The 23313-nt window shown below is 45.9% G+C and overlaps 1 protein-coding gene across 3 annotated transcripts in view; it reads right to left on the reverse strand.

Moving 5' to 3' along the window:
* Positions 1-1876: 1876 nt before the first annotated feature.
* The window catches only part of SLC24A3 (solute carrier family 24 member 3), a 502594-nt gene continuing 481157 nt past the window's right edge, over positions 1877-23313 (reverse strand). For all 3 annotated transcript variants that reach the window (XM_030915170.1, XM_030915172.1, XM_030915171.1), the window contains 2 exons: positions 7187-7252; positions 1877-3781 (listed from right to left, as the gene is read on the reverse strand). In XM_030915170.1, the coding sequence (XP_030771030.1) occupies positions 3632-3781; positions 7187-7252 (216 nt within the window). In that variant the 3' untranslated portion in view covers positions 1877-3631. The remainder of the gene's footprint in view (positions 3782-7186; positions 7253-23313) is intronic.

Below are 23313 nucleotides of genomic sequence, written 5' to 3' on the forward strand. Positions count from 1 at the left end.
ACACTCTTTTGTTACATTTATTCTAAGTTGGATATTCTTATTTTTATACACCACAGCTTAAAATGGTCTGGATTTTACAATGTTATCACTCCTTATCTTTTTCTGAACATTCATTTCTTTGAAGCTGGAATGGTTAAAATGAGTTCAAATTTGCTGCTTGAGTTACACGGCGTCTCGGATCCCTAGTACGCAAATCTATGACTGTAAACTATAAGGGTCTGCAGCAAAAGACCTAGGAAAATATCAATGGCTTATATCCACTCACCCTGCATGCCAGATATCTTTTGGAGGTGAATACAAAACATGTGCCTACAAAAGTGAACTATTACTAAAAAGGTAGGGCCAGCAGTTTTCTGTAGAAGGGGCGGATGCTATCTTTCCATTGTGCCGGGAAATATCCCCTCGTAGTGACCTCTCTGTGTATCTGAGGCCACTTGAGGGCCTCAATGACTCCTCCTGGTAGTGACTCTCAGCAAGGTGGGAAAAGAATCTCCAGGAACAGAGGGTCTTCTCCAGGTGCCAGCTGGTGGGGCCACTAGGATGCACTCAGGAGGAAGTGTGAGCCCCAGTGCCCATCTTCCCTTGGCCAGGGAGACGTCCCACTTGTGCACAGCTGCAGCCTGGGGAGTTCAGCCTGCTCAGAAAATTGCCGTGAGGGTTTCTCTAGTAGACATTGTCAGGTTTGGGGATATTGACCTATCCCAGCCCCATCTTAAGTCCCAGCTCAGCAGAAACTGTGAAAAAAGCAATCCGGCATCACTGAACAGCCGGCTCATTTCAAACCCCATTCTCAACTCACGACCCGAGACAGCTGTGCATGCCTCAGATCTAGGCAGAAATAGTCTAAATTCTCATTTCAGAAGGGAAACCCCCACAGTTTCTGGGCTGGCAATCATTATGCATGGAAACGTGAAAACTCTACGTAGTCCCAGAATTCTCACTTCGAGAAATTCAGCCATGAATTACAGTTTCTAAAGATTTCACAGAAAACGTATTTTTTTTTTTTTTTTTTTTATAAATCAAGCTTCTGACTAAATGTCTTTGCTTAATGTTAAAAGTAAAACTAATCAAGACTAGTCTAACAAGATACTTAACATGAAAGTATCTAATGCTTTGTGGGCACTGATCAGCATAATGAAAATACCCTGCCCTGTGTCCAAGGTATATTTGTAAAATACACAAATATAGTAACAAAACATTTGTAGATAGAAACACTGAAAACATGTTAAGTACCTAGTATCCCTCCCACCCCAGGAATATATAGTTTTCAACAGTTAAAAAAAGTTGGTGCTGTGGATTAGTGGTTATTTTTCTTCTGCCTCTTATAAACGAATTTGCTGCATTTCTGGTGGAAGCTTAGCTGCCTGTGTTTACTAATTCAGATCTGGGTAGTTATTTCTTGAGCATCACCTAGCATCAGAACACAGCTTATTACAACTATGTTATTGTCACTTTTAAGGAATCAGCTTTGGAGAAATCTTCATTTTCACAATTAAGAACTATTAAAATCAGACAGAATGGAGAACTTGGCCACTCCAGAATGTCATCGTCAGTCCTGTGATGCTCCTTCTCTCATGTTCAACGGAAAGAATGAATTCCTAACTAATGTATTCTAGGACAGGTAGAGTTCTAGAATTCTATGACAGGATGATAGGCCTAAAGTCCCTTCAAGATTTAGAGGGGACCCACAGCTGGCCACTTCCTTCTCGTAATCTGCCACACATACGCCAGCTTTCCAGGTGAGGCAACGCAGAAACAGCAGGTGGCAAATACCTGGACACATAGTGACTGCAAACATTTTACCTTGCATCCATTTTCCTCAACGAAAAACACACAGCCTTCCAGGGGAGAAAGTAATGCACTCTGCTCTGGGAAGGATAGAGAACAGAGAAGTTTATTTTACACTATCCGTCCAAGAAAACAATTGCCATAAACCAGTGCAAAATGTGCAACAGAATCAATAAGTGTGTCTTAGCTCTGAGAGCCCAAATTGGTGATTTCTTCTCCTGTTCCTCAGTCGGGCACGTGCCCTGTTCGTTAATGCTGGCTCGCATCATAGACAGAAACATTCAACCAATTTGTAGCAGGTTATTTTTTACAAATTCATACCAGAATGTGTACAAGGGACAGGGAAAACCATACCGAATGAATGATAAGTGATCAGTGCTTAAAGTAAATACAAGGGACAGCACGGGCAAGAATCCACAGTTTCAATAAATACAAGTGAACAAGCATGGGTGTGTCTTGACTGGGTGGAATTAGTCTGCGTAATAATTCAGCATCATACAAAATCTAGCAGGGCTGTTGAGCAGTGATTGGCAAAAACGTTCACAATAACTTACGCCCTTGAGCGAGTCTGCATGTAACACATTCTGTGGTTTCAAAGGTGTCAGTTCTCTGTTTTCTTCTTCCCTGGCCATCCCTCCAGGAAGGGAGGGGTGCAGCTGGGCCGGCTTGGTGGAGGCGCCCCGTGAGGAAGGACGTTTGCCCAAGAGCCAGCGGTCAGGGTCCAGTGTACTCAATACCAAGTGGCAAACTGGGACTTAATTGACGATGTCTGTGCAAAGTGCGCTTCTCTCCATTTTCCAAGAAACCAGTGTCTGTAACTCCTGCATGAAAAGCAGTGGTGGCCTCTGGGTCACTCCCTGTCACCCCAAATGCCAAACAACAAGAGCGCATCTCAGGGACTCACAAGTCGGGGAAGCTTCTGTTGTTGACTGCCTGGCACCTCATGGATGGGTAGTTTAACTGGGGCCCCCTTGTCCAAGGCAGGCTAGAACTATTGCTTGAAAACTAGAAAGAACCTAGTGAGAAAGAGATGGTGATGATGGACATGAGGGAAGTTGTCTTCTTCCTCCAAAACCTTGTGACCCCCAACCCCAGGGGACGCCCATAAGACTTTAGCGAGGCATCCTTGGCTATAAAATGTCATGCATTTGTTCTCGGTGGCCTTGCCCAGTGGCTCCTCTAAAAAGCTCTACATCCATGCATACTCCAACACGTCTGGGACGCAGGCCCAGACAACACGGCAGGTGCAACCTTTGGGTCATTGATTAATCCGGAGCCCAGTAGAAGAAGATGCAAGAGTAGTTCTTGATCTCTGGAAGAAAAGGAGTAAAAGGGGAAGGCCCCCAAAAGAAAACAATCCCCCCAAATCCAGTAACCTAGGCATCATCTCCAAACCAAACAAAATCCCAGACACTCTCTGTAATCAACGGACCCCCTCCTCTCTATTTCTTCAACAGTCTCAGGTCACAAATTAGGTGAGTCTTCCATCAAATAACTTAAAAAGGAGGAGGAATTGGAATCAGTGTTGCCTGGCTCGGGCCAGTTAGCAGCCAGTTTTTCTGGAATCTCAGTCACTGTTCCAAAATTGAGCTGGAAAAGTCACGTGGATGCTGGATGTCTTCACACAGAGGAGGCAGGAAAGGGTAGGTGGGCATGACCCTAGGATTGGGGAAGTGACGATGGGGCAAGGGAGAGCCTGGGCCACCAAAACAGGAGTGGAGGCCTGAGGACAGCACAGGAGAGACGAACGCCGTGGCCCCGTGGTCCTGTGTGACTCGGGGTGCGGCCAGGTCTCGTATTGCACAGAAAAGAAGGAGCTGAGCCTCTGCGGGCACCCAGCGGCTCAGTGGTCCCCGCACATGGGCAGGTTCACGAAGGTGAACACGTTGAACTCAGTCATGATGGAGAAGCACAGGAACACGCCATACAGGAGGAGGCACCCACAGCCCAGCTTCTTGTCCAGCTGCCACTTGTTCAGGTGGACGCCGAACACCTGCAGGGCACAGAACAGGTTCAGAGGGCACCAGGAGGAGGCAGCAGCCTCTGGGGGGTTGGTAGGGGAACCCAGGGGACCCAGGGAAGGACTGCTGACTGTGGGCCTCGGGCAAGGTTCTGATCCTCTTTGAGCCTGCAAAATCCACCTCTCGTCTTGGACTGTGGGAGGTGAGAACATCAACATCAGGAAGAAAGGAAGCCAGAAGCTGCTGGTTGTAGAAAAATAACTAAAACAAATGGCAGGACTCACAAGCACATCCCAGCAGCCAACCCTCTTCCATGGAGCTCCAACACCACACCCCTGTGGGCCCTGCATCTGTTCTGGGCCTTCCCCATCTTGCTGTAAGCAGACCCCTGCTCCCCTGGGCACACTGATCCCTCAGTCCTCAGGCGGTGGTGGCTGCATCTCTTCCCATGGCTGTTCTGGAGGTAAGGAAGTTGCTCCCTCCCCACAGCTCCTCATGGCTGCTTCCAGACCATTTTCCTTCTCTCCTCCCTAAAAACACTGAGCCTGGAATCTTGGTTCTTCCCACAGTTACTCTTGGTTCCTCCTGTTGTAGCCAACAATGTAACCCCGGCCACTGCCCATCCTTGAAGCTTTCTGCCCCAGCTCTTGCCAGTCTCCTCTGTACTCCTGCTGACTTTCTCTGTGATTTCAATGCCCCCGGAGGGGAGAGGGTCTTTCCAACACCCTGCCCCATCAAGTCCTCATCCTTCATCTGGCCTCAGCCACTCACACCCACCAGCCCATGTGCTACCCAAATATAAATGAAATAAAATTAAAACACAGCTCCACATTTCAAGTGCTACAGCCAACCGTAGCCAGTGGTATTGTCCAGCCCAAGTGCAGGCCATTTCACTGCAGAAAGGTCTGCGGGGTGGCACTGGGGCCTAGATGTTGCTATTGGCACTGACAGAAGCATCTGTGTTATCTTAGTGTCACACATCCCACTTTCTGACTCCAATCTCTTCCTTTCTAGTTTACTCCTCCCGATTCCCCAGCTCCCACAACTCTGCAAATGCCCAGAGTCCACACCTAATTGATACCATCACCACTTCTCTAGGCTTCACCCACTTTGCCCCTTTCCTTCTCTCCTTCCTCTGCTTCAATTTCACCCACACTCGCTAGAGTCACTCCGGGGCATCCACCCTGATTCCCTCGCCTCTCTCTTGCTCGGTTGTCCTTGCTTGGTCAAGCCACAGCCCTCCAGTTCAAGCCAGGTCCCAATCTGGTTCATGCCGCATCCATGCAGCTGACCATCAGGGCTGGAGGAAGTCAGCCAGCCATGCTGATGGGTCTTATTTTACAAATCGAGACCACTGACATTAAGTGGGTCATTCATGCTCTTCAGCAGGCATCTCATCCTTCCCTAGTCCCTTGTCTCTCCCTTCCCCAGATGGCTACTTCACACCTCTCCCCTCTCTTCCAATCTCCGACACTCGCTTCTCCGTCCTCACTTATCCCCACGGCACAGAGCTCCCAACCCCACCTCCCTGCCTTCTCTCCTGGCAGGGAGCTCAACTCCACCCTGCATGCCCCAGATCCCATCTCCCACCCTGCTTAAGGACCTGGTTCCAGCAACTCCGTCTCTTCTAGCCACATGCCCCAGCTCCATCCCTGGATTATTCTAATTGGCATACAAAGATTCTGTTATCTCACTCATCTTAAAATAACACTTTTTTCTGAATTTCCATTTTTCTCCTTTCTTTACAGTCAGATAACATGAAAGAGTTGTGAATGTCTGCTCACAGTCTCCAATCTCACTCCTTCCATTCTTTATTAACTTATTCCACTCAACTGCACAGCACTACCCTCTCATCAGCACCAACGGTTTTGCATTGCTAACTCCAATGACCAATCCTCAGGGCTCCTCTCCCTGACTCAGTCGATAGCTCCCTCCACCTGGAAAACCCTCCAGCAGGTGGCTTCCAGGACCCCGCATTCTCCTGGTTTTATTCCTGCATCTCCAAACTGTTCCTTCTCTGTTTCTTTCGGTGTTTCTTCCTTATCGACCTGACCTGTGAGTGTCAGACTGCCTCAACACTGAGATATTGGGCCTCTTCTCTCTTTTGTGTGCACTCACTCCCTTGGTGATCTCTCCCAACTGTAGGGCTTTAAATACCATCTACACTATGGTGTCTCCAGACTGAACATCTCTCGTGAACTTAGGCTTATATTTCCAATGGCTTTCTTGACCTCTTCCCTTGGATGTCAAAGAGGCATTGCAAACTTAAGATGTTTAAAATTGCTTTTCCTCCCCCAAACTTGCCTCTCTTCAGCATTTTGGCAACCTCATTTTGACAGCCCAGTTAGTAGTTAGCCAGGTCTCCTGTAGATGGTGTAACTATAGCATAGCCTAAAAAGACACACGGTAGCTATGAGTGTGCACCTTGGTGCCAGCTGGCTTGTTCCTCCATTCACTCGGTGTCAATAAAAATGAGTCAATTAGTTTCTCTAGGCCTCAGTCGCTCATCTGTATAATAGGCTGACATTAGTGACACCTCATGGGGGGCATGATGAGCTCCAAATGGGAAAATATGTATACAAAACATTAAGTATATGGTGTGTGGCTACTACAGCTGTCACCACTCCAAGTCATAGAAGAACTGCAGGACCTCCTAAACCATAAGAGCACGAATGATGTCGATTTTCACTTTTGCATAAGGCAGTATTTGCTTTGGTGAAATCTTGGCATTCAATTCACACCCGGATCCTATAAACTACTTATTTTGCTTCCTGCCTGTCCTTCTGAATTCCCATTCTCTGGCATATTTATGCTAACAACATGCCAGGTGTAACTCAATGACTATTTCCTTGAAAAATTAAGGAAAAAACATATTGTGTCTCAATGCTTATTAATGCCAACAGCATATTTGTATGTTAATGGATGCTTCATGTGGATGAGTCTATGCATTGGTGTGAACTTGTTCCAAACACATCAGTTGAGTTGGGAATATTAAAGTGCACAAGTGGGCGTAATGGCTGAGACAGCAGTGGAATGGCCTCAAAATGTACTGTCAATAAAATATATTTTTAGTTTCCAAGTATTAGTCAAATTCATGGATTCATGTGGAAACCTGGAACAATCAATGAATTGGAATCTACCTTTCCAAGACTAATATTGCAGGCAAAGTGGCATCTCCTCTTTGCATTTGGGAAAACAGTATGTGTTCTACTTAAGATAGGGTCATGCCTCTGAGAGGAAGGCCGGCTTCTTTCAGAAAGGGAGAAGGTATTCTAGTGGGTTGCTAGGACTCACTTCTAGAAGAAAGAGCCAGGAGATGGGACACGGTGGTTGCTTGTCTCCAGTCACCAGGAGGCCAAGCTCATCTGGTCTCCAAAGAACCCAAGGGGAGGAAAGAACAGGCAAACACAAGTATGAGGAGACAGCTGCCAACTTACCGTGACAAAAACAGAGGCCAGGAGCAAGCCCACGGAGTAGATCAGCCCCCTGCTATTCAGCCGGATCTGTAAGAGAGGGTTAGAGTTAGACTTCTGACAAGCTAGGCTTCCAAAGCAGAGTTAGGCTTTGGAAAAGGCATCTGCCCACACGACTCTGAGTAGCAGTGATTCCACGTCTCCCCTCTAGAATGAAAAACCAACAGAGAGCTTCAGCAATGAAAAACCAACAGACAGCTTCAGCAGCCAGCTCCGCAGCCTACACTTGAGACATGTGCTCTTCTGGAAACCCAAGGCTTGTCTTTGTCTTGTCCACTCTCAGTTCCATCCTGGCCTTACCCTCAACAGCAGGGCCCTGGCTGGAGTGCCCCACGGCCACCTGAACTCTCCATCTGGGACTGTGAGATTCTTGTGGCCCACAACATATCCCTGTCCACACGTTCCTTTACCTCCAGGGAACTTTTGCTTTCTTAAACCCGTACTGCTTTTAGGATGAATTTCATGACATGGGCAATGGAAAAATATGAATAAACTTTTCATCTCTTTTGTACCAAAATGTCTCTGTCCTTACCCTAACTTGATGGGAAGAAGTGGAGGAGGGTTGCTGTTGTGGGCAAACAAAACAGAAGAAAAAGTTAAAATTCCATTTCTGATGTTAGTAAAGGGATTTTGGGAGGTTTGTTTTTCACAGAATGGGGAAAACAGCCAATGAAGGGAAAGAGAGAAACGTATTTGGAGTTCCTTCTTCTTTTTTTTTTTGAGACAGGGTTTCACTTTGTTACCCAAGCTGGGGTGCAGAGGTGTGATCTTGGTTCACTACAGCCTCAACCTCCCAGCCACAAGTTATCCTCCCACCTCAGCCTCCTGAGGACTATAGGCACACACCATCACACCTGGCTAATTTTTGATTTTTTTGTAGAGGCTAGGTCTCACTATGTTGCCCAGGCTGGTCTTGAACTCCTGGAAGCAAGTGATCCTCCCACCTTGGCCTCTCAAAGTGCTCATTAAAAGCATCCCAAAGTGCTCTCAAAATTTCCAGCCTTGGAGTTTCTACAGAATAGCACTGACCAGCAGAACTTTCTGTGGTGATGGAAAGGTTCTGTATCTGTGCTCTCCAACATGGGAGCTATTAAATACATGTGGCTGTTGGGCATTTGAAATGTGGCTCATGCAACTGAATAAAAAAAAGCAGTTTTAATCTCATCCTTAACCAAATTTACATTTAAAGAGCCACATGTGACTGTGGCTACAATATCAAGCAGAGCAGGTAGAGAGTACTGGAGTGCTGACTTGGCTGACAAAAGTCAAATAGTTTCTTTCATGATGTAGAGAAGACACTGCTTCTGCCTTTGACCAAAGTCACGAGGCCGGCTGCCCCAAAATAGAAGAGATTCCTTAGAGCAGTGGTTCTCAGAGGGTGGTTTTGGGGCCAGTAGCAGCAGCAGCAGCATGCGGGAACTTGTTAGAAATGCAGGATCTCAGGCCCCACCCAGAACTCCTGAATCAGAAACCCTGGGGCAGGGCCCATGAATCTGTGCTTTAACTGCAGGTGGTTCTGATGCACAGGAAAGTTTAAGAACCACTGATTTAGAGAAAGTATAAAGCTCAGATCCACTTCTTCTGGTCTCCAAGGGTTCTGGGGAAGGGATCTTGATATTCATTTTTCACATGCTCTCTTGGAAACCCTTGTGTGCATTCAGGTTTGAGGACTACAGGCCCCAACCAATATACACTATCCTGCAGGGAGTGAAAAGCTTCTCTGTGTCCATGGGAAGGGAAAGTGAGGCTGGCTGACTTCTGCATTGTTTTCATTAAACACCTAAGTGGTGATTATCGAGTAAGAGTGGTTCTGGGCCCTTCTGACACGGTTTAAGGTACCTCTTGCCATGATAGCACCAGTTCACTATTGGAGTGTGCATATGGGAAGGTGTATCCATAGATGGGTGTGTCGGGTTTATTTTCTGACAGGACAGAAAATATGGACACCATATGCCCTAAACAGCCAACCCTTTCTGTGAAGATGTGACTTAGGGATGTCCTGTCACGGAGGGATTTAGCTGGACTCTTTCTCCAGTGATCTGCAATCCCTGCGAGTCAGCCATTGGCTGGCCCCCAGCTGGAACATGCTTCCCCGCCACCAAATGCCTTCCTGCGAGTAAGGAAAGACTCAAGTCCTATCTCTATGACACTAGAGCAATGGCTTAACCTGGTTAATTCGGTGTGGAAAAATGGCAGATTGACCCCATCGCAGTCCAGCTGGTGACTTCACTTCATGTACACACTCAACCTGACTGTGGGTAGACTGTCCTACTTTCATCAGCCGGGTTGGTGTAAAGAGGCCAACACACAGGACTGCATCACAAACGTGTTGTATTGAAGGAGATTTTCTTCCTCCAAGTATTCTGTCCACACTGACTATGATAATCCCCTGTGTTCTGGTCACTGTTGAAGGGGAGAGGTGGGCTCCTCACAGCAAGATGGCAACCCCTAGGAGAGAGAAAGAGGCTCTTGGAGCTATCCTCAGTCACCCTTGGGTAGATGTGAAACTGTAGATAAACACTCAGGAATCCTTTTGAGCTCTTAACTTTCAGCACTGCACACACAGATGTCTTCTATGAGGGGCAAAGCATTTCCAGCACGGCTTGCCCTCTGAGCTCCAGGGTCAAATCCTTGTCAGCAACAAGAACTTAGTAAAGTGATTTCACGCCCTTAAGAAACCAAGAGACAGTGACAGCGAAGCTCCTAGCAGGAAAATTCTCTTTGGCCAAACATTTTCAAAAGGAATCCTGTTAAACCAAAGTTTTTCAACTTTACTCTTCCTGTGTTCACATGAAAACTCGAACAGTGTGGCTGAAATTCTAAATTTGGCTCCAGAGGCCAAAGGCAGCTCACTATTTTGTGGAGTTTCTTTGTGTTTTTAACTTCTCACCTTTTTCTCTATAGCCTTCCTTTGGTCATGAACTGCTACATGCACCCACGGGTGTATTTTTGTGTTTTCACTGTTAGAGACCTGGGCTCTCAAAGCCTGTATTTACTCCTTGCTGTCTGACCCTTGTACTTCCACAAGGATGTGACAGGCAGGAATGAGGGCTCCTTCAGCTGCCTTCTGGCCCAGCTCGAACATCTCCCAGCTGCTGCAGCTATGGATGGTTTGGGGCAGGAGTCACTGCCTCTTTTTGTTTTTTTTTTAGAGACTGGGTCTCATTGTGTTGTCCAGGCTAGAGTGCAAAGGTGAAATCACTGCTCACTGTAGCTTTGAACTCCTATGCCCAAGTGATCCTCCCGCCTCAGCCTCCCAAGTAGCTGGGACTATAGGCACACATCACTACGCCCAGCTTATTTGTTGTTGTTGTTGTTTGTAAAGATAGGATCTTGCTATGTTGCTCAGGCTGGTCTCAAACTCCTGGCCTCAAGCAATCCTCCAGCACTGGCCTCCCAAAGTGCTGGGATTACAAGCATGAGCCACTGCATCTGGCTTCAGCCTGTCTTTGTAAACACAATTTTATTGGAACTCAGTTCATTCATTTATGTATCATCAATGGCTATTTTCACATGACAGCAGCTGAGCTGAGTGGTTTTGATGGAGACAGTATGATCCACAGGGCTTAAAATATTTCCTCTCTGGCCTCTTATAGAAAATGTTTGCAACCCTCTGATTTAAGGCATGGACTCCAGAGCTAACTTCCTGGGTTTTGAATCTCTGCTTGGTCACTCACTTGCTGTATCATCGTGGACAGGTAACTGAACTTCCCTAAGCCCCAGTTTTTCAAAGTGTAAAATGGGGATAATACAGTTCCTGCTTTGTCGGTGCTTATGAGGTTGAACTGAATTAATCCATGTTAAAACGGTTGAAGAGGGCCTGGGGTGTAATACATTCTCAATTACTGGGGACTGGGTCCACTTCCTTGCACCCGAGGCTGCTTCTTTTCTAAACCTATCACTGAACAATAGCTTACTAGATTGCAGACACTGCAAGGGTAGGAACCACATCTGACTTTACCCTCCACCTGGCACAGGGCTGGGCCCAGACCACGTGCTTAAAATGTAATTGATGAATGAATAATACATGTCCATGAGATCTCATTTTGAATATGCATTATAAGGAGGCCAGTGTTCTGTGGGGCAGCGGGGACTGGTCAGAGTGAGGCTGGAAGCAGAGAGACCCCAGATGCCACTCCCTGGATAATGTTCCAGAAGCAATGTGGTCTCTGCCCAATGTTCTCTCTCTCCTTTCCCCACCTTACTTAATTTATTTTGAGTCTATGTAGTGTTTTTAAACCCAGCATGCTGCTATGAAAGTTTTCAAGCATTTAGGAAAGTTGCAAGAATTATACCTTTTTTTTTTTTTTTTTTTAAAGCAGGGCATGTCCACATGTGCTTGTGGGGACTTCAAAGTAAACTGCAGAGACCAGGCCATTTCACCCCTGAGCACTCCTGCCTGCATCTCATTAAGTAGAGATCATTCACAGTTCATGGGTCTTTTATTCTTAGATGCCATTTTTATATGGTAAAATTCCCACAACAAAATTGTACCATTCAACAGGTTCTGAGAAACGCATACACCCATGCAACCCAAACTCTACCATGACACAGAACACTTCCGTCATTCCAGAAAGTTCTCGGATGCCCTCCTGCAAACCTCGCCCAAGGCAGGCACTGCACTGTTTCTTCACCACAGGGCAGTTCAGCCTGTCCTAGAGCTTCATAGCAACGGAATCCTGCAGCGTGTACTCTTTTATGTCTGCATCATTTTAAAAGACTCTTTCAATGTTTTCATTGCATCAACAGCTCATTTATTTTTACAACAGTGTAAATATGCCATGGTGTGTTTAATTATGCTCCTGTTGATGGACATCTGGGCTGCTTCCAATTTTGGGCTATTAATATATATTACTTTTATAACTCAAAAACAAAATGAAAAGAGGCCTGTAGAGCTCCTCCTTCCTGAGAGGCTAGCCATTAAGGAAGATGCGAGGAGGGCCAGGAGCTCTGTTAAGGACCTCATGTCACTCTCTCACATCCTAGCACCCCTTCTCTGTAGCTGGCACCTTAAGCACACTCCTGAGCCCTCTTTGAGACTTTCGGTCTAGCTAGGTGGGGGTCTCACCTCCTTCCCACCTCTACTCTGCTCACCCCGCCCTAAGTCCTTCTGCCTCTTCCAAGTTCACCATTGTCCATATGGTGCTGATGTCATCCTGCTTGTGCTTGAGTTGGGGCACGTTCTTACCAGACCAGCAGGTCCAAATGATCAGAAGGCAGATGCCTGGCTTGTGAGTTTTTCCTCACTCTAGCACCTAATTCCCTCACCCCTCCAGTCCCTGGCTCCACATACTGTATGTTTAAATGAGCATCTGGGCCAGGTGTGATAACTTATGCCTGTAATTCTAGCACTTTGGGAAGGTGTTGTGGGTGGACTGCCTGAATCTAGGAGTTAAAGACCAGCCTGGGCAACATAGCGAGATCCCATCTCTACAAAAAAATAAAAATAAAAATTAGCCAATTCTGTTGGCATGTGCCTGTAGTCCCAGTCACTTGAAAGACCGAGGTGGGAGGATCACTTGAGCTGGGGAGGTCGAGGCTACAGTGAGCTGTGATCCCACCACTGCACTCCAGCCTGGGTGACAGCAAAACCCTTTCCCAAACAAACAAAAAAATGAGCATCTGCTGCCAGGTGCGGTGGCTCACACCTGCAACCCCAGCACTTTGGGAGGCCAAGGCGGGTGGATCATGAGGTCAAGAGATCGAGACCATCCTGGCCAACATGGTGAAAACCTGTCTCTACTCAAAATACAAAAATTAGCTGGGCATGGTGGTGCATACCTGTAGTTCCAGCTACTCGGGAGGCTGAGGCAGGAGAATTGCTTGAACCTCGGAGGCGGAGGTTGCAGTGAGCCAAGATCACGCCACTGCACTCCAGCCTGGCGACAGAGTGAAACTCTTGTCAAAAAAAAAAAAAAGCATCTGCTGGTGATTCTTAGCATGCGTGTGTGTGTATGTGCATGTGTTTGCATGTGAGCATGCACGTGTGTGCGTTTGCCTGTGTGTGTTCGCATGTGTGGATGTGTGTGTTTTCTTGCATGTGTGCATGCATGTGTGGCATGTTTGCATATATGCATGCATGTGTGCACATTTGCATGTGCTTGCATGTGTGTGTACGCACATTTGCCTGCATGTTTTTGCATGTGTGCATGTGTGCATGTGTGCGTGTTTGCCTGCGTGTCTGCATGTGTGTGTGTTTGCCTGTGTGTGTCTGCATGTGTGTGCATTTGCCTGTGTGTGTCTGCATGTGTGTGCGTTTGCCTGTGTGTGTCTGCATGTGGGTGTGTGTGTGCATTTGCCTGTGTGTTTGCATGTGTGGATGCATGTGTGTGTGTTTGCCAGCATGTGTTTGCACGTGTGTGTATGTGTGTGTGCCTTAGCCTGCGTGTGTCTGCATGTGTGCATGCATGTGCATACTGGGAGGCAATGAGGCTGCATAGCAAAGGGCAAGAGTGGAGAGTTGATTGGGAGACAGGCCATGGTGAGGGTTGGCTTTAAGCTGATCTCTGCAAGTAACAAAGCAAGAGGGCACCAAACTGTTTTTTAATTGAGGCATAATTTGCATAGAGTAAAATGCACAGATCTTAAGTGTTCTTACTATTGGATGAGTTTTGACAAATGCATATACTAATGGAACCCACACTTCAACAAAAATATAAAACATTTTCATCATCCCAGTAACTTTTCCTGAAGGCAGCAAAACACTTTCTTGTGGTATGCTAAGCCAAATGATATCACCAAACCCTTCTCATCCGTGAATGACCTTTGGAAAGGCCTGCACAGTGTTGAACTAGATCATCTCCCTCCTCCCTGCCTCACAGACACAAGGAACATTAAGTGCCAGTGCAAAAATCTTCAAGGCAATACTGATCTGAGAGCATGTGAAGCACATCTTGGATTGTTCAGTCCTGACATTTAATGCTGTTTTCATTGCTTGCCTTAAGAAGCATGCATTTTCATTCTCTAATTCCCTCCTGGCAGTTGTTGTGCAGGAAACAGGAGGGTGGCTATTTCCAAAGTCAACAGGAATTTAGCCCACAGTGCATGTATATTTTTTAGTACGGATGCGGGCATAGATACTCATTCATACCAAGTTTCATGCAGCAAGTTTCATTGCTGTTCATAAAATAGTTCTTTGAACCCTATTACCTTTGGAGAGCCAACACCCCCACCCTAAAAGATTCTGATTTCCCCAGTACTACAGTTTAAAATCTCTCTATGGCTTGTGGTCAGCTCGACTCAACCAACAAATTCTTTTAGGAAAAATAAGAAGCCCCGGGATTTTTCCTAATTTATTTCTAACTTGGAACATATGTGGCATGTCATTTCACATTTTCTTATTTGGGTAGTTTTACACTTGTTTGGGTGTAGTTTCCAAATGGACGTTCCCAGCTGTGGCTTTACATTGTATAATATCACTTGGGTGGGAATCTCTTTGTTTGAACAATTAAATGAGGTAAGACAGTGACCAAGCCCACAGAAAAGAAGCAATTTCATGACAGTTGCATCCCTAAGTCCTTTAGTCATTTAGTACAACAGTGCGTTTAGTTCTAGTGGCCACTCATGAAGTATGCAGAGTGGGTTTTGTTCTCCCCATTTGAAAGACGAGACAACTGAGGCTCAGAGAGGTTAAACCACTTTGTCAAGTTTATGAAGTTGGTGAGGGGTCAGGTCTGCACTTAGAGTTGGGCTTTGCACCCTAAATTCTCAATTCTGTTGTACTCTGCCAGGCACAGCAGAAAGCCAGGGTAAAGCCTTCCTTTACTCTCTAAGAGCCCTCAGAAGTGCATCTGGACCTTTTCTGCCTAGCAATTTTTTTTTTTTTTTTTTTTTTTTGAGATGAAGTCTTGCTGTGTCACCCAGGTTGGAGCGCAGTGGCATGATCTCAGCTCACTGCGACCTCCGCCTCCTGGGTTCAAGTGATTCTCCTGCCTCAGCTCCCCAAGAAGCTGGGACTATAGGTGTGTGCCACCACACTTGGCTAATTTTTGTATTTTTAGTAGGGACAGGGTTTTACCATGTCTGCCTACCATGTTTGTAAGAGTCCTGAATGAACTTTAAGAATCACAGATGCCCCTGCAGCAGTTGCCATCAGTACTCACCTATGTCTCCCCATCTCCTGAGGTGTCATTTTGGTGGGTGCCAGCTGCCTCCCAATAGCCATTCCTGCCTCTGTGCCTTAGGACTTTCTCCTGAACCACAGAAGTGCCAAGAAATGAACAATCCTAGAAGCTGTTCTCCGTCAATGACTCTGAGGAGTGGGTGCAAGCTCCCTTGCCTCTCGGATGGAGTCATTCTGAGACAGAGGCTGTCCCCTATTTCCCAGACTCTCACTGTGGGAGTCAGCCCTGGTTGCCCACTGTGGTAATAGTCTTGCTAGAACAGCTGCTGTGGGCTGCCTTCCCTCTTTCTCCCTCTCCACTGTCATACTGCTCCCCCTCAATAAACTCTTTACCCTGGATCCTCATCTTAAAAATGAACAGTTTCTGAGGGACCTAAACTGTGATGAACAAAGAGACTGATTCGGCTTTCTAGGTAAGCCCTTCCACAGTAGGATCTGGAAGAACCCTTCCTTCCTCCGGGCATCACCTAATTTTCCTAACATAGAGCCTGAAACTCAATGGTCAATATTAAGGGGATTGGGTGGTGATACTTTTGCTCCCATGAGCTATGTTTGAATAACCTTGAGAGGCCTCATTCATTAAGACATCACCACACAATCCCCAAGTTACCTATCTGGTTCCTGTGGGGATAGTTTGTGGAAGACCCTAGCAGTGGCCTTCTGACATGGTCCTGTTTCTGTGGTGTAAATACTGCCATCACGGCTGATTTCAGACTACCAACGTGGCATTACCAGAGGAACCTACGAAGAGCTGCACTTCGTATGATGTCTTCTCTGGAGGCTGTATGAGGTGGCTCCAGCACCCTACTGTCCCTGGGGGAGAGGGAAGGAATTTGCAGAAAAGGGAAGACTGGTTCTAGCAGAGAGAGCAGTGTCCTGGTGCTGGGAGCCTGAACTGGGGATGGTTGCCATACAAGGTGAGAATGAAAGACATGGGAGACATCAATAACTAATGGGTTCATTGATTCATTCCACAGAAAGCCCTCTGCTAGGTGTTAAGGAGCACGAGTTGAGTAAGATACAGTTCCTGCCCTCAGGGAGTTAAGGGGGAGGCACACACATCACAGAATATACCCCCATGCAGGGTACTAAATTTGGCGGAAGGTAGGCTTCTTGGAGGAGGTGATGGTTGGTTGAAAGTGCTGGCCTTAGAAGGAGGACCTTGGACGAGGTCTGATAAACTTGGCTGCTCCAACCTCCTTATAACTTTCTTCTGGCTCTGTGGCCCCCTTTCTTCTGATTCTCCACATCTCTGGCTGGCCCTTCCTCAGTCTCCTTCAGTGAATGTTTGTTTCCTCCCCCATCCAACATCACAACATGTTCTAGGCCCTCTCCTCTATCTACACTTACCTTCTTACTTTGTTACTTGCAATTAATGCTCTTGACTCCCAAGTTCATATCTGCAACCAAGACCTTGCCTCTGAACTTCAGACTCATCATTTCCACTACCTGCTTGACATCTCCATTCCGATGACCCGCAAACATATCAAACTTTATTTGTCCTAAATGGAACATTTGGTATTTCATCTTAAATGTGTTCCTCATCTCCCAGCTTGTCTCCCCATCTCCATGAATGGCACCACAATACACTTGGTTGCCCAAGCAAAGAATCATATGTTACTTAAGATTCTTCTCCTTCTTATCCTCTCCATACATGTCAGAAAACCTTATTAATGCTTCCTTAAAAAGAATCTATTTTTGTCATCAGCTCCTTGACCTGTCTCCCCTCATCCATTCTCGCCTCCTATGCATTTACAAACAGCATCAAATGGAATCTTAAAATGTAAAGTGAATCATGCCCTTGCCTTGCTAAAATCCTCAACTGTAGTTATAATAGCACCCGGAAATTTTGCAATAGTTTACAAAATCCTTGCCTCTCCTGACTCACCTCCGCATGAACAGCTGTTGAGGGGCTAAAGTTAAACCAATGACCAGGTCCTGTTATTTTTTTCTGTAGTCTCTTGCTTAGCTTTCCACTGATCTCCAGTTTTACAGCTACTGTGGAGGCAGAGCAAACTGCTGGTCTCACTTCCTCTCCCCATAATAGGTTTTATGTCCACACACTTTCCATAACCTCATGGTGGGTGGATGCACTTTTTCTGCTTCCTGATTTGGGGCTTGGCTGTGTGATACTCTTTGGCCAATGGTGTTAGCTGACCTGATATGAGCCTGAATCCAAAATGTGTTTCTGAAGCTGGGTGCGTCTTCTTGTGTTCTTGCTTTGAGAAGAGCAAAACAGGATGTGTGTCTTCTTTGAGACACATCATGAGAAGACTGTCTTGAGAAGCCAGTGGTCCAAAGAGAATGAGAGGCACATGGAGCAGACTCATATGAAGCCTGCAGCCAAGCCCAGATCAGCCACACACTTGTCAGCCACAAAGGTATGACTGAGAAATATATGCTAATGGATGCATGCCTTTTGTTACTGAGCATCATGGTAACCATGGCTAAGAGATACAACTATCCTAATCCAATCACCCTATTTTCTCCTGCAAATGCCTTATAACTGATCTTGTTGCCATCAGTCTCGTCAGGCTCCAATGCTTTCTCTATGGAATTGTCAGAATCTCCTTTCTAAAAGGCACGCATGACCATACCTCTCCTTCTCATATACGCTTCATTCTTTCCATTACCATGGCCTTTACCATGCAGCTTCTCTCTGTCTCTAGTTTCATTTCTGCCACTTTGTTTCAGTTCCCCAACTCCTCACCCTTCCCATACTCCTCCCAGCCACAGAAGCAGCCCTTGGGTCCTTCAGCGCAACAAATTTTCCCATATCTTGGTGTTCTACAAGCTCTTATTTCTATTTGGAAAAAAATTTTCTCTCTCCACCTGCTTGTTCTGATAATCTTGGATTCTTAGAATAACTGTCATTTCCTCCCCAGCATTCCAGATCCCCTGATCACTGGCACACACTGCCTAAACTTCTGTATAAGCAGCCCTTAGGAAAGCAGGCATCACATCTTGTTTTGGAATTGCTTGTGCAATTCTCTCCTTCCATAGCTGTATGTCCAGGAGCATAGGCTTCTGCCTGTCTTGCTTGCTGCACCATCTCCAGTGGTTACTAGTGTAGTACACAGAAGGCACTCGATTAATGCTTGGTCAAAGAAAGAATAAACCAGGCAGACAGTGTGGGGTGAGAATATTTCTGGACAGCTCTTCTCTTTGTGTCTGTTGTTTCTGTACTCTGGTGGTCTTGCTTGGAGAGAGAGAGACAGACACCCTCCCTCCATTGCATCTCAGATTTATTTTACATTTCTAAGCCCTAGCTTAGAAGTATGTGCTTTGCCCTGGCTTCCTGGAGCCTGTATGAGACTTTCTCAGCTCTCTTAAAGCTTGTGGAACAGACGTTTATCACCATAATGGAACAAGAAGTGCTCATTTTCCAAGATTTGACTTTTAGAAAGATGTCTTACTTTGGGCACTTAGGTAACTAGCTGCCTTCTGAGCAAGCCTCAAGGTGCTAAGAAATGTCAAAATCTGTAAAACTGCATTCATCCTTCCCTGTCAAATGCTTAAACCTAATGCCATGCACAAAACAGCTGTCCGGATGGTAATTATCAGATAATTATGACTTGGAAATCCCATCTAGATGAGATGGAAAAATTGCTTCAAAATTGTTGGCAGGTTCCTTTTGAGGTTAGGAGAGGCCATTAAACCCACAGTGGCTGCTCAGTTCTGATGTCAGAGATGCAGAAAGATGTCATGTGGTTGCTACCATGCTACCTGAAAGGAGGCTTTCGAGTGTCTTTTTGGAAATAAAGCCTCTCCTAGGAAAAGCTTGTGGTGGAGAAGAGGGCAGATCAAAATGCTCTCAGCAAATAAGCCCTAGATTTGCTTTTCCATGAACCTGGGATTATTTTTCCAAATAACATCTGTATTTCGGCATGAGCTTCATGGTGATGTCCCCCAACCCTGCCCAGTGTGGCTGAGCACGAGGAATTGGCCACTTGAAGGCACCCAAAGAGAGCCAGGGAGGGACCAGGGACTGAACAAAGGATCCAGAGCAGTTCCTCCAACCATTAGACAGAAACTCCCTGTAGAAATATCAGTTACCATGGCCCAGGGCAGCAATGAGGGCAGCCCCCATGATGCCTGTTGGTACTTTTGAGATAGAAAACCGAGGATCAGAATTTGCTCCCCTTCTAGCTCCTCGCTTCTTTATATGAAGTTGAAGAGGCCACCTAAGCACTAATAAGCAGATCCTGCCCTGTCTTTTAGCAAAGATACCAACTCAGGGATGGATCTGGTCTGAAATGTCTCCTCTGAGCCCAGAGTTACGCAAGGGTGAGCGCTGTGGCATGATTTGCTTTGGCAGTAGTTGTCAGTGCTTTGAGGAAAGCACTCCTTTCTGCCTCTTTCTGGCTGTGTGATTTAACCTTTGCCACTTGGTTTCCTAATCAGCAAAATTGAGGTAAGAACTATACTGGATTTAGCATGAAACCTGAGCCCTGTGGCCAGTCTTGGTGGCCCAGTATGACCCCTGCCTACCTTACTCCACACTACCCCTGCCCAGCATGCCTCTCGTTCTAGGACACATCCTGCCTCAATGCCTCTGCAAGTACAGTTCCTTCTCAGAATGTTCCCCTGCTCTCCACACACCCCTCTCTTCCCGTGGCTGGCTCTTGTCATTCATGACTCCACACAGAACTTAATCTCCTGTTCAATAAATACAGAGTGACACCTACACCTCACTCTCTAAAACATCACTTCATCTCATCATCTGCATAAGGCTTTTGTCCTCTGAAGTTAGTGCAATCAGGCATTTGTTCATGTATGTACTGTCTATCCTTTCCCACTCAATGTATACTCTAAGAGGAAAGGTTCTGTCTACCTTGTTCACTTCTGAATCCCTATTGCCTTGACAAGTTCCTGGCATATAGTGGGTGCATAATAAGCCCTGGTTGAAAGAATAATCATTTCCTTATGTAGCCGTTGGAAGGATTAGATGAGACCATGCGAACAGTGTCCCTACAGTACCCGGTGCAGACTAGATGCTCAGCGAATTCTAGCTATTCTTTTTGCTATTGTGCTTGCCCCCTGCTCTCTTCTCAAGTCACCCTACTGCTTTGCTCTTCTTTGCTCACACATGTCCATCCATCCATCCATCCATCCATCCATCCATCCATCCATCTCTCCATCTATCCATCCATCCATCCATCCATCCATCCATCCATCCATCCATCCCTCCATTCTTCTCTCCATCCATCCATCCATCCATCCATCCATCCATCCATCCATCTCTCCATCTATCCCTCCATTCTTCTCTCCATCCTTCCATCCATCCATCCATCCACCCATCTCTCCATCTATCCATCCATCCATCCATCTGTCCATCCATCCCTCCATTCTTCTCTCCATCCATCCATCCATCCATTCATCCATCTCTTCATCCATCCATCCATCCATCCATCCATCCATCCATCCATCCATCCATCCAATATTTTTGGAATATGTTACAAGTGCCAGGCAATGTGCTAGGCATAGAGGAAATAAAAAATGCATAAGATGAGCACAGTTCTTGTCTTCAGGGAGGTCACTTCTCCAGGGGGAGACTCAGCTCAAGGGGTAAAGGTAAACACTCTGATGAGAACTGCTGAACACAGGCATGACACCTAGTCCAGGCTTGGGAAATCCCAGTTCAACATCTGTATTGATACCTGAAGGACGAGCTAGAGAAAGAAAGAAGCCCCTGGTGGGGGCCCCTGTAACCAGGTAGTCTGAGTTCAGAGGGCCATTTTCTGGGACCCCCAGCTTCCAAGAAAACCAAAAGGCATAGTTTGGTTGGGCCAAATACTGTTACTATTTTGACCTAACATTATTAGTCAAAGAGGCATAGTCTGTACAAGCAAAAGCTTCTGGAAAATTTAAGTCTACCTCTCTATAGGCTAATTCCTTAACTATTTTTGATGAAATATTTCACTCTGAAATAGATCATACACTTGATGCTTATCCTAGAGGATATGACATACAACTTAACTTTTGCTTGAATGACTCAGGATCACCACCATTAATATAAATTATTTAACTGGGCTGACACATGGCAAAGATCTCAGAAGCTATTGATGTACAAAGGGATTGCTTACTGCTGCAATTGAAAAAATAAAATTTATTCTCTATTTAAACAAATAAAATGTCCTTCTATGTGTGTGGGCGGCAAGCCACCCACGTGCCGAGGCAAGAGACCGAGGGCACGAGCTGTTCCAGTATAATAAAATATATAAAATAAGAATAGTTATACTAGATATAGATAATAGATATGATTATATATGAATATCATTCATCATTAGTTTGTAGCAATTACTCTTTATTCCAATATTATAATAATCCTCACTCTATAATCATAACCTAGGAAAAACCAGGCCATTACAGAGATAGGAGCTGAAGGGACATAGTGAGAAGTGACCAGAAGGTAAGAGTGCGAGCCTTGTGTTATGCCCGGACATGGCCACCAGAGGGCTCTTTGGTCTAGCGGTAACACCAGCATCTGGGAAGATGCCCATTACCAAGCGGACCGGGGTCTAGTGGTAGCGTCAGTGTCAAGGAAAAACACCCTCTACTTAGCAGACTGGGGAAGGGAGTCTCCCTTTCCCCGGAGGAGTTTAGAGAAGACTCTACTCCTCCACCTCTCGTGGAGGGCCTGACATCATTCAGGCCCACTCGCAGTTATCCGGAGGCCTAACTGTCTCCCTGTGATGCTGTGCTTCAGTGGTCACGCTCCTAGTCCGCTTTCATGTTCCATCCTATACACCTGGTTCTGCCTTTTAGATAACAGTAGCAAAATGAGTGAAAGTACTAAAAGTCTCTGATATGCAGAAATAATGGTGTAAGCTGTCTCTCTCCCTCTGCCGCGGCTGCCAGGCAGGGAAGGGCCCCTTGTTGAGTGGACATGTGACCCACATGACCTTACCTATTACTGGAGATGGCTCACACTCCTTACCCTGCCCCTTTGTCTTGTATCCAAGAAATATCAGTGCTGCTTGGCATTCGGGGCCACTACCAGTCTCTATGTCTTGGTGGTTGCGGTCCCCTGGGCCCAGCTGTTTTTTCTTTTATCTCTTTTTCTTGTGTCTTTATTTCTACAATCTCTCGTCTCCGCACATGGGGAGCAAAACCCACCGATCCTGTGGGGCTGGACCCTACATATGTGTAAGATGGATATTGGTGCAGTGTGGGTGGCAGACATGAAGTGGATGAGGCCTTAAACTCAGACTCTAACAGCAGAGAGAGATGTGGTAAATAATTGTGAAACAAGGAGGAACGTGGATGGGTCAACAGGGATGTGGAAAGAGATTATGTGCAGTGTGAGGATGCATTTGGGGAGAGCTTAGAAGGATTAGAGGATTTAGGATGTGGGGAGCATTTGGGGTTCTTCTGTTCATAGGGATTCTTCCCTTATTAAATGCCCTCTCAAGGAAAGAAGTGAACTACTTGAATAGAAGAAGAAGAAAGCAAAATATTAAAGCATGCCACTAGGATCCAGGGCTGATTTTATGACTCTCACCTCCCTGATTCAGTTCACCAGGTTAATCTGTCCCTGTTTCTTGTTCATTTACATTTTAGTCTTGACTCAGGATAAAAACTTTTCCAATAGTGGAAGTTAGCATTACTTATGAAATGCAACATTCACAGCTTTAACCAAATCATGGCTTCCTAGTAGTTCCTAGGTTGTGATTATTACTGAAAAATAAGCTAACCAGAAATTTTTCCATTGAATTTTTAAAGCTCAAAATGAAATCTCCTTTTCAACAGAGGGTGCTGAAACAACTATATATCCATGTGCCAAATAATAAAATTGAATCCCTACCTCATACCATATATCAAATGGAATCTCCTTGACTTCCCTGGAGTTCATAAACAGTTTATTGATTATATTACTGATTTTCTACTTTCAAAAGAGTGGTCTACATTGGATGTTTGTATCCCCAGAATAAAACGATCTTTTTTGTTTGTTTGTTTTTTGCACTGA

The sequence above is a fragment of the Rhinopithecus roxellana genome, chromosome 13 (assembly GCF_007565055.1).
Source record: "Rhinopithecus roxellana isolate Shanxi Qingling chromosome 13, ASM756505v1, whole genome shotgun sequence".
Taxonomy (NCBI): Eukaryota; Metazoa; Chordata; class Mammalia; order Primates; family Cercopithecidae; genus Rhinopithecus; species Rhinopithecus roxellana.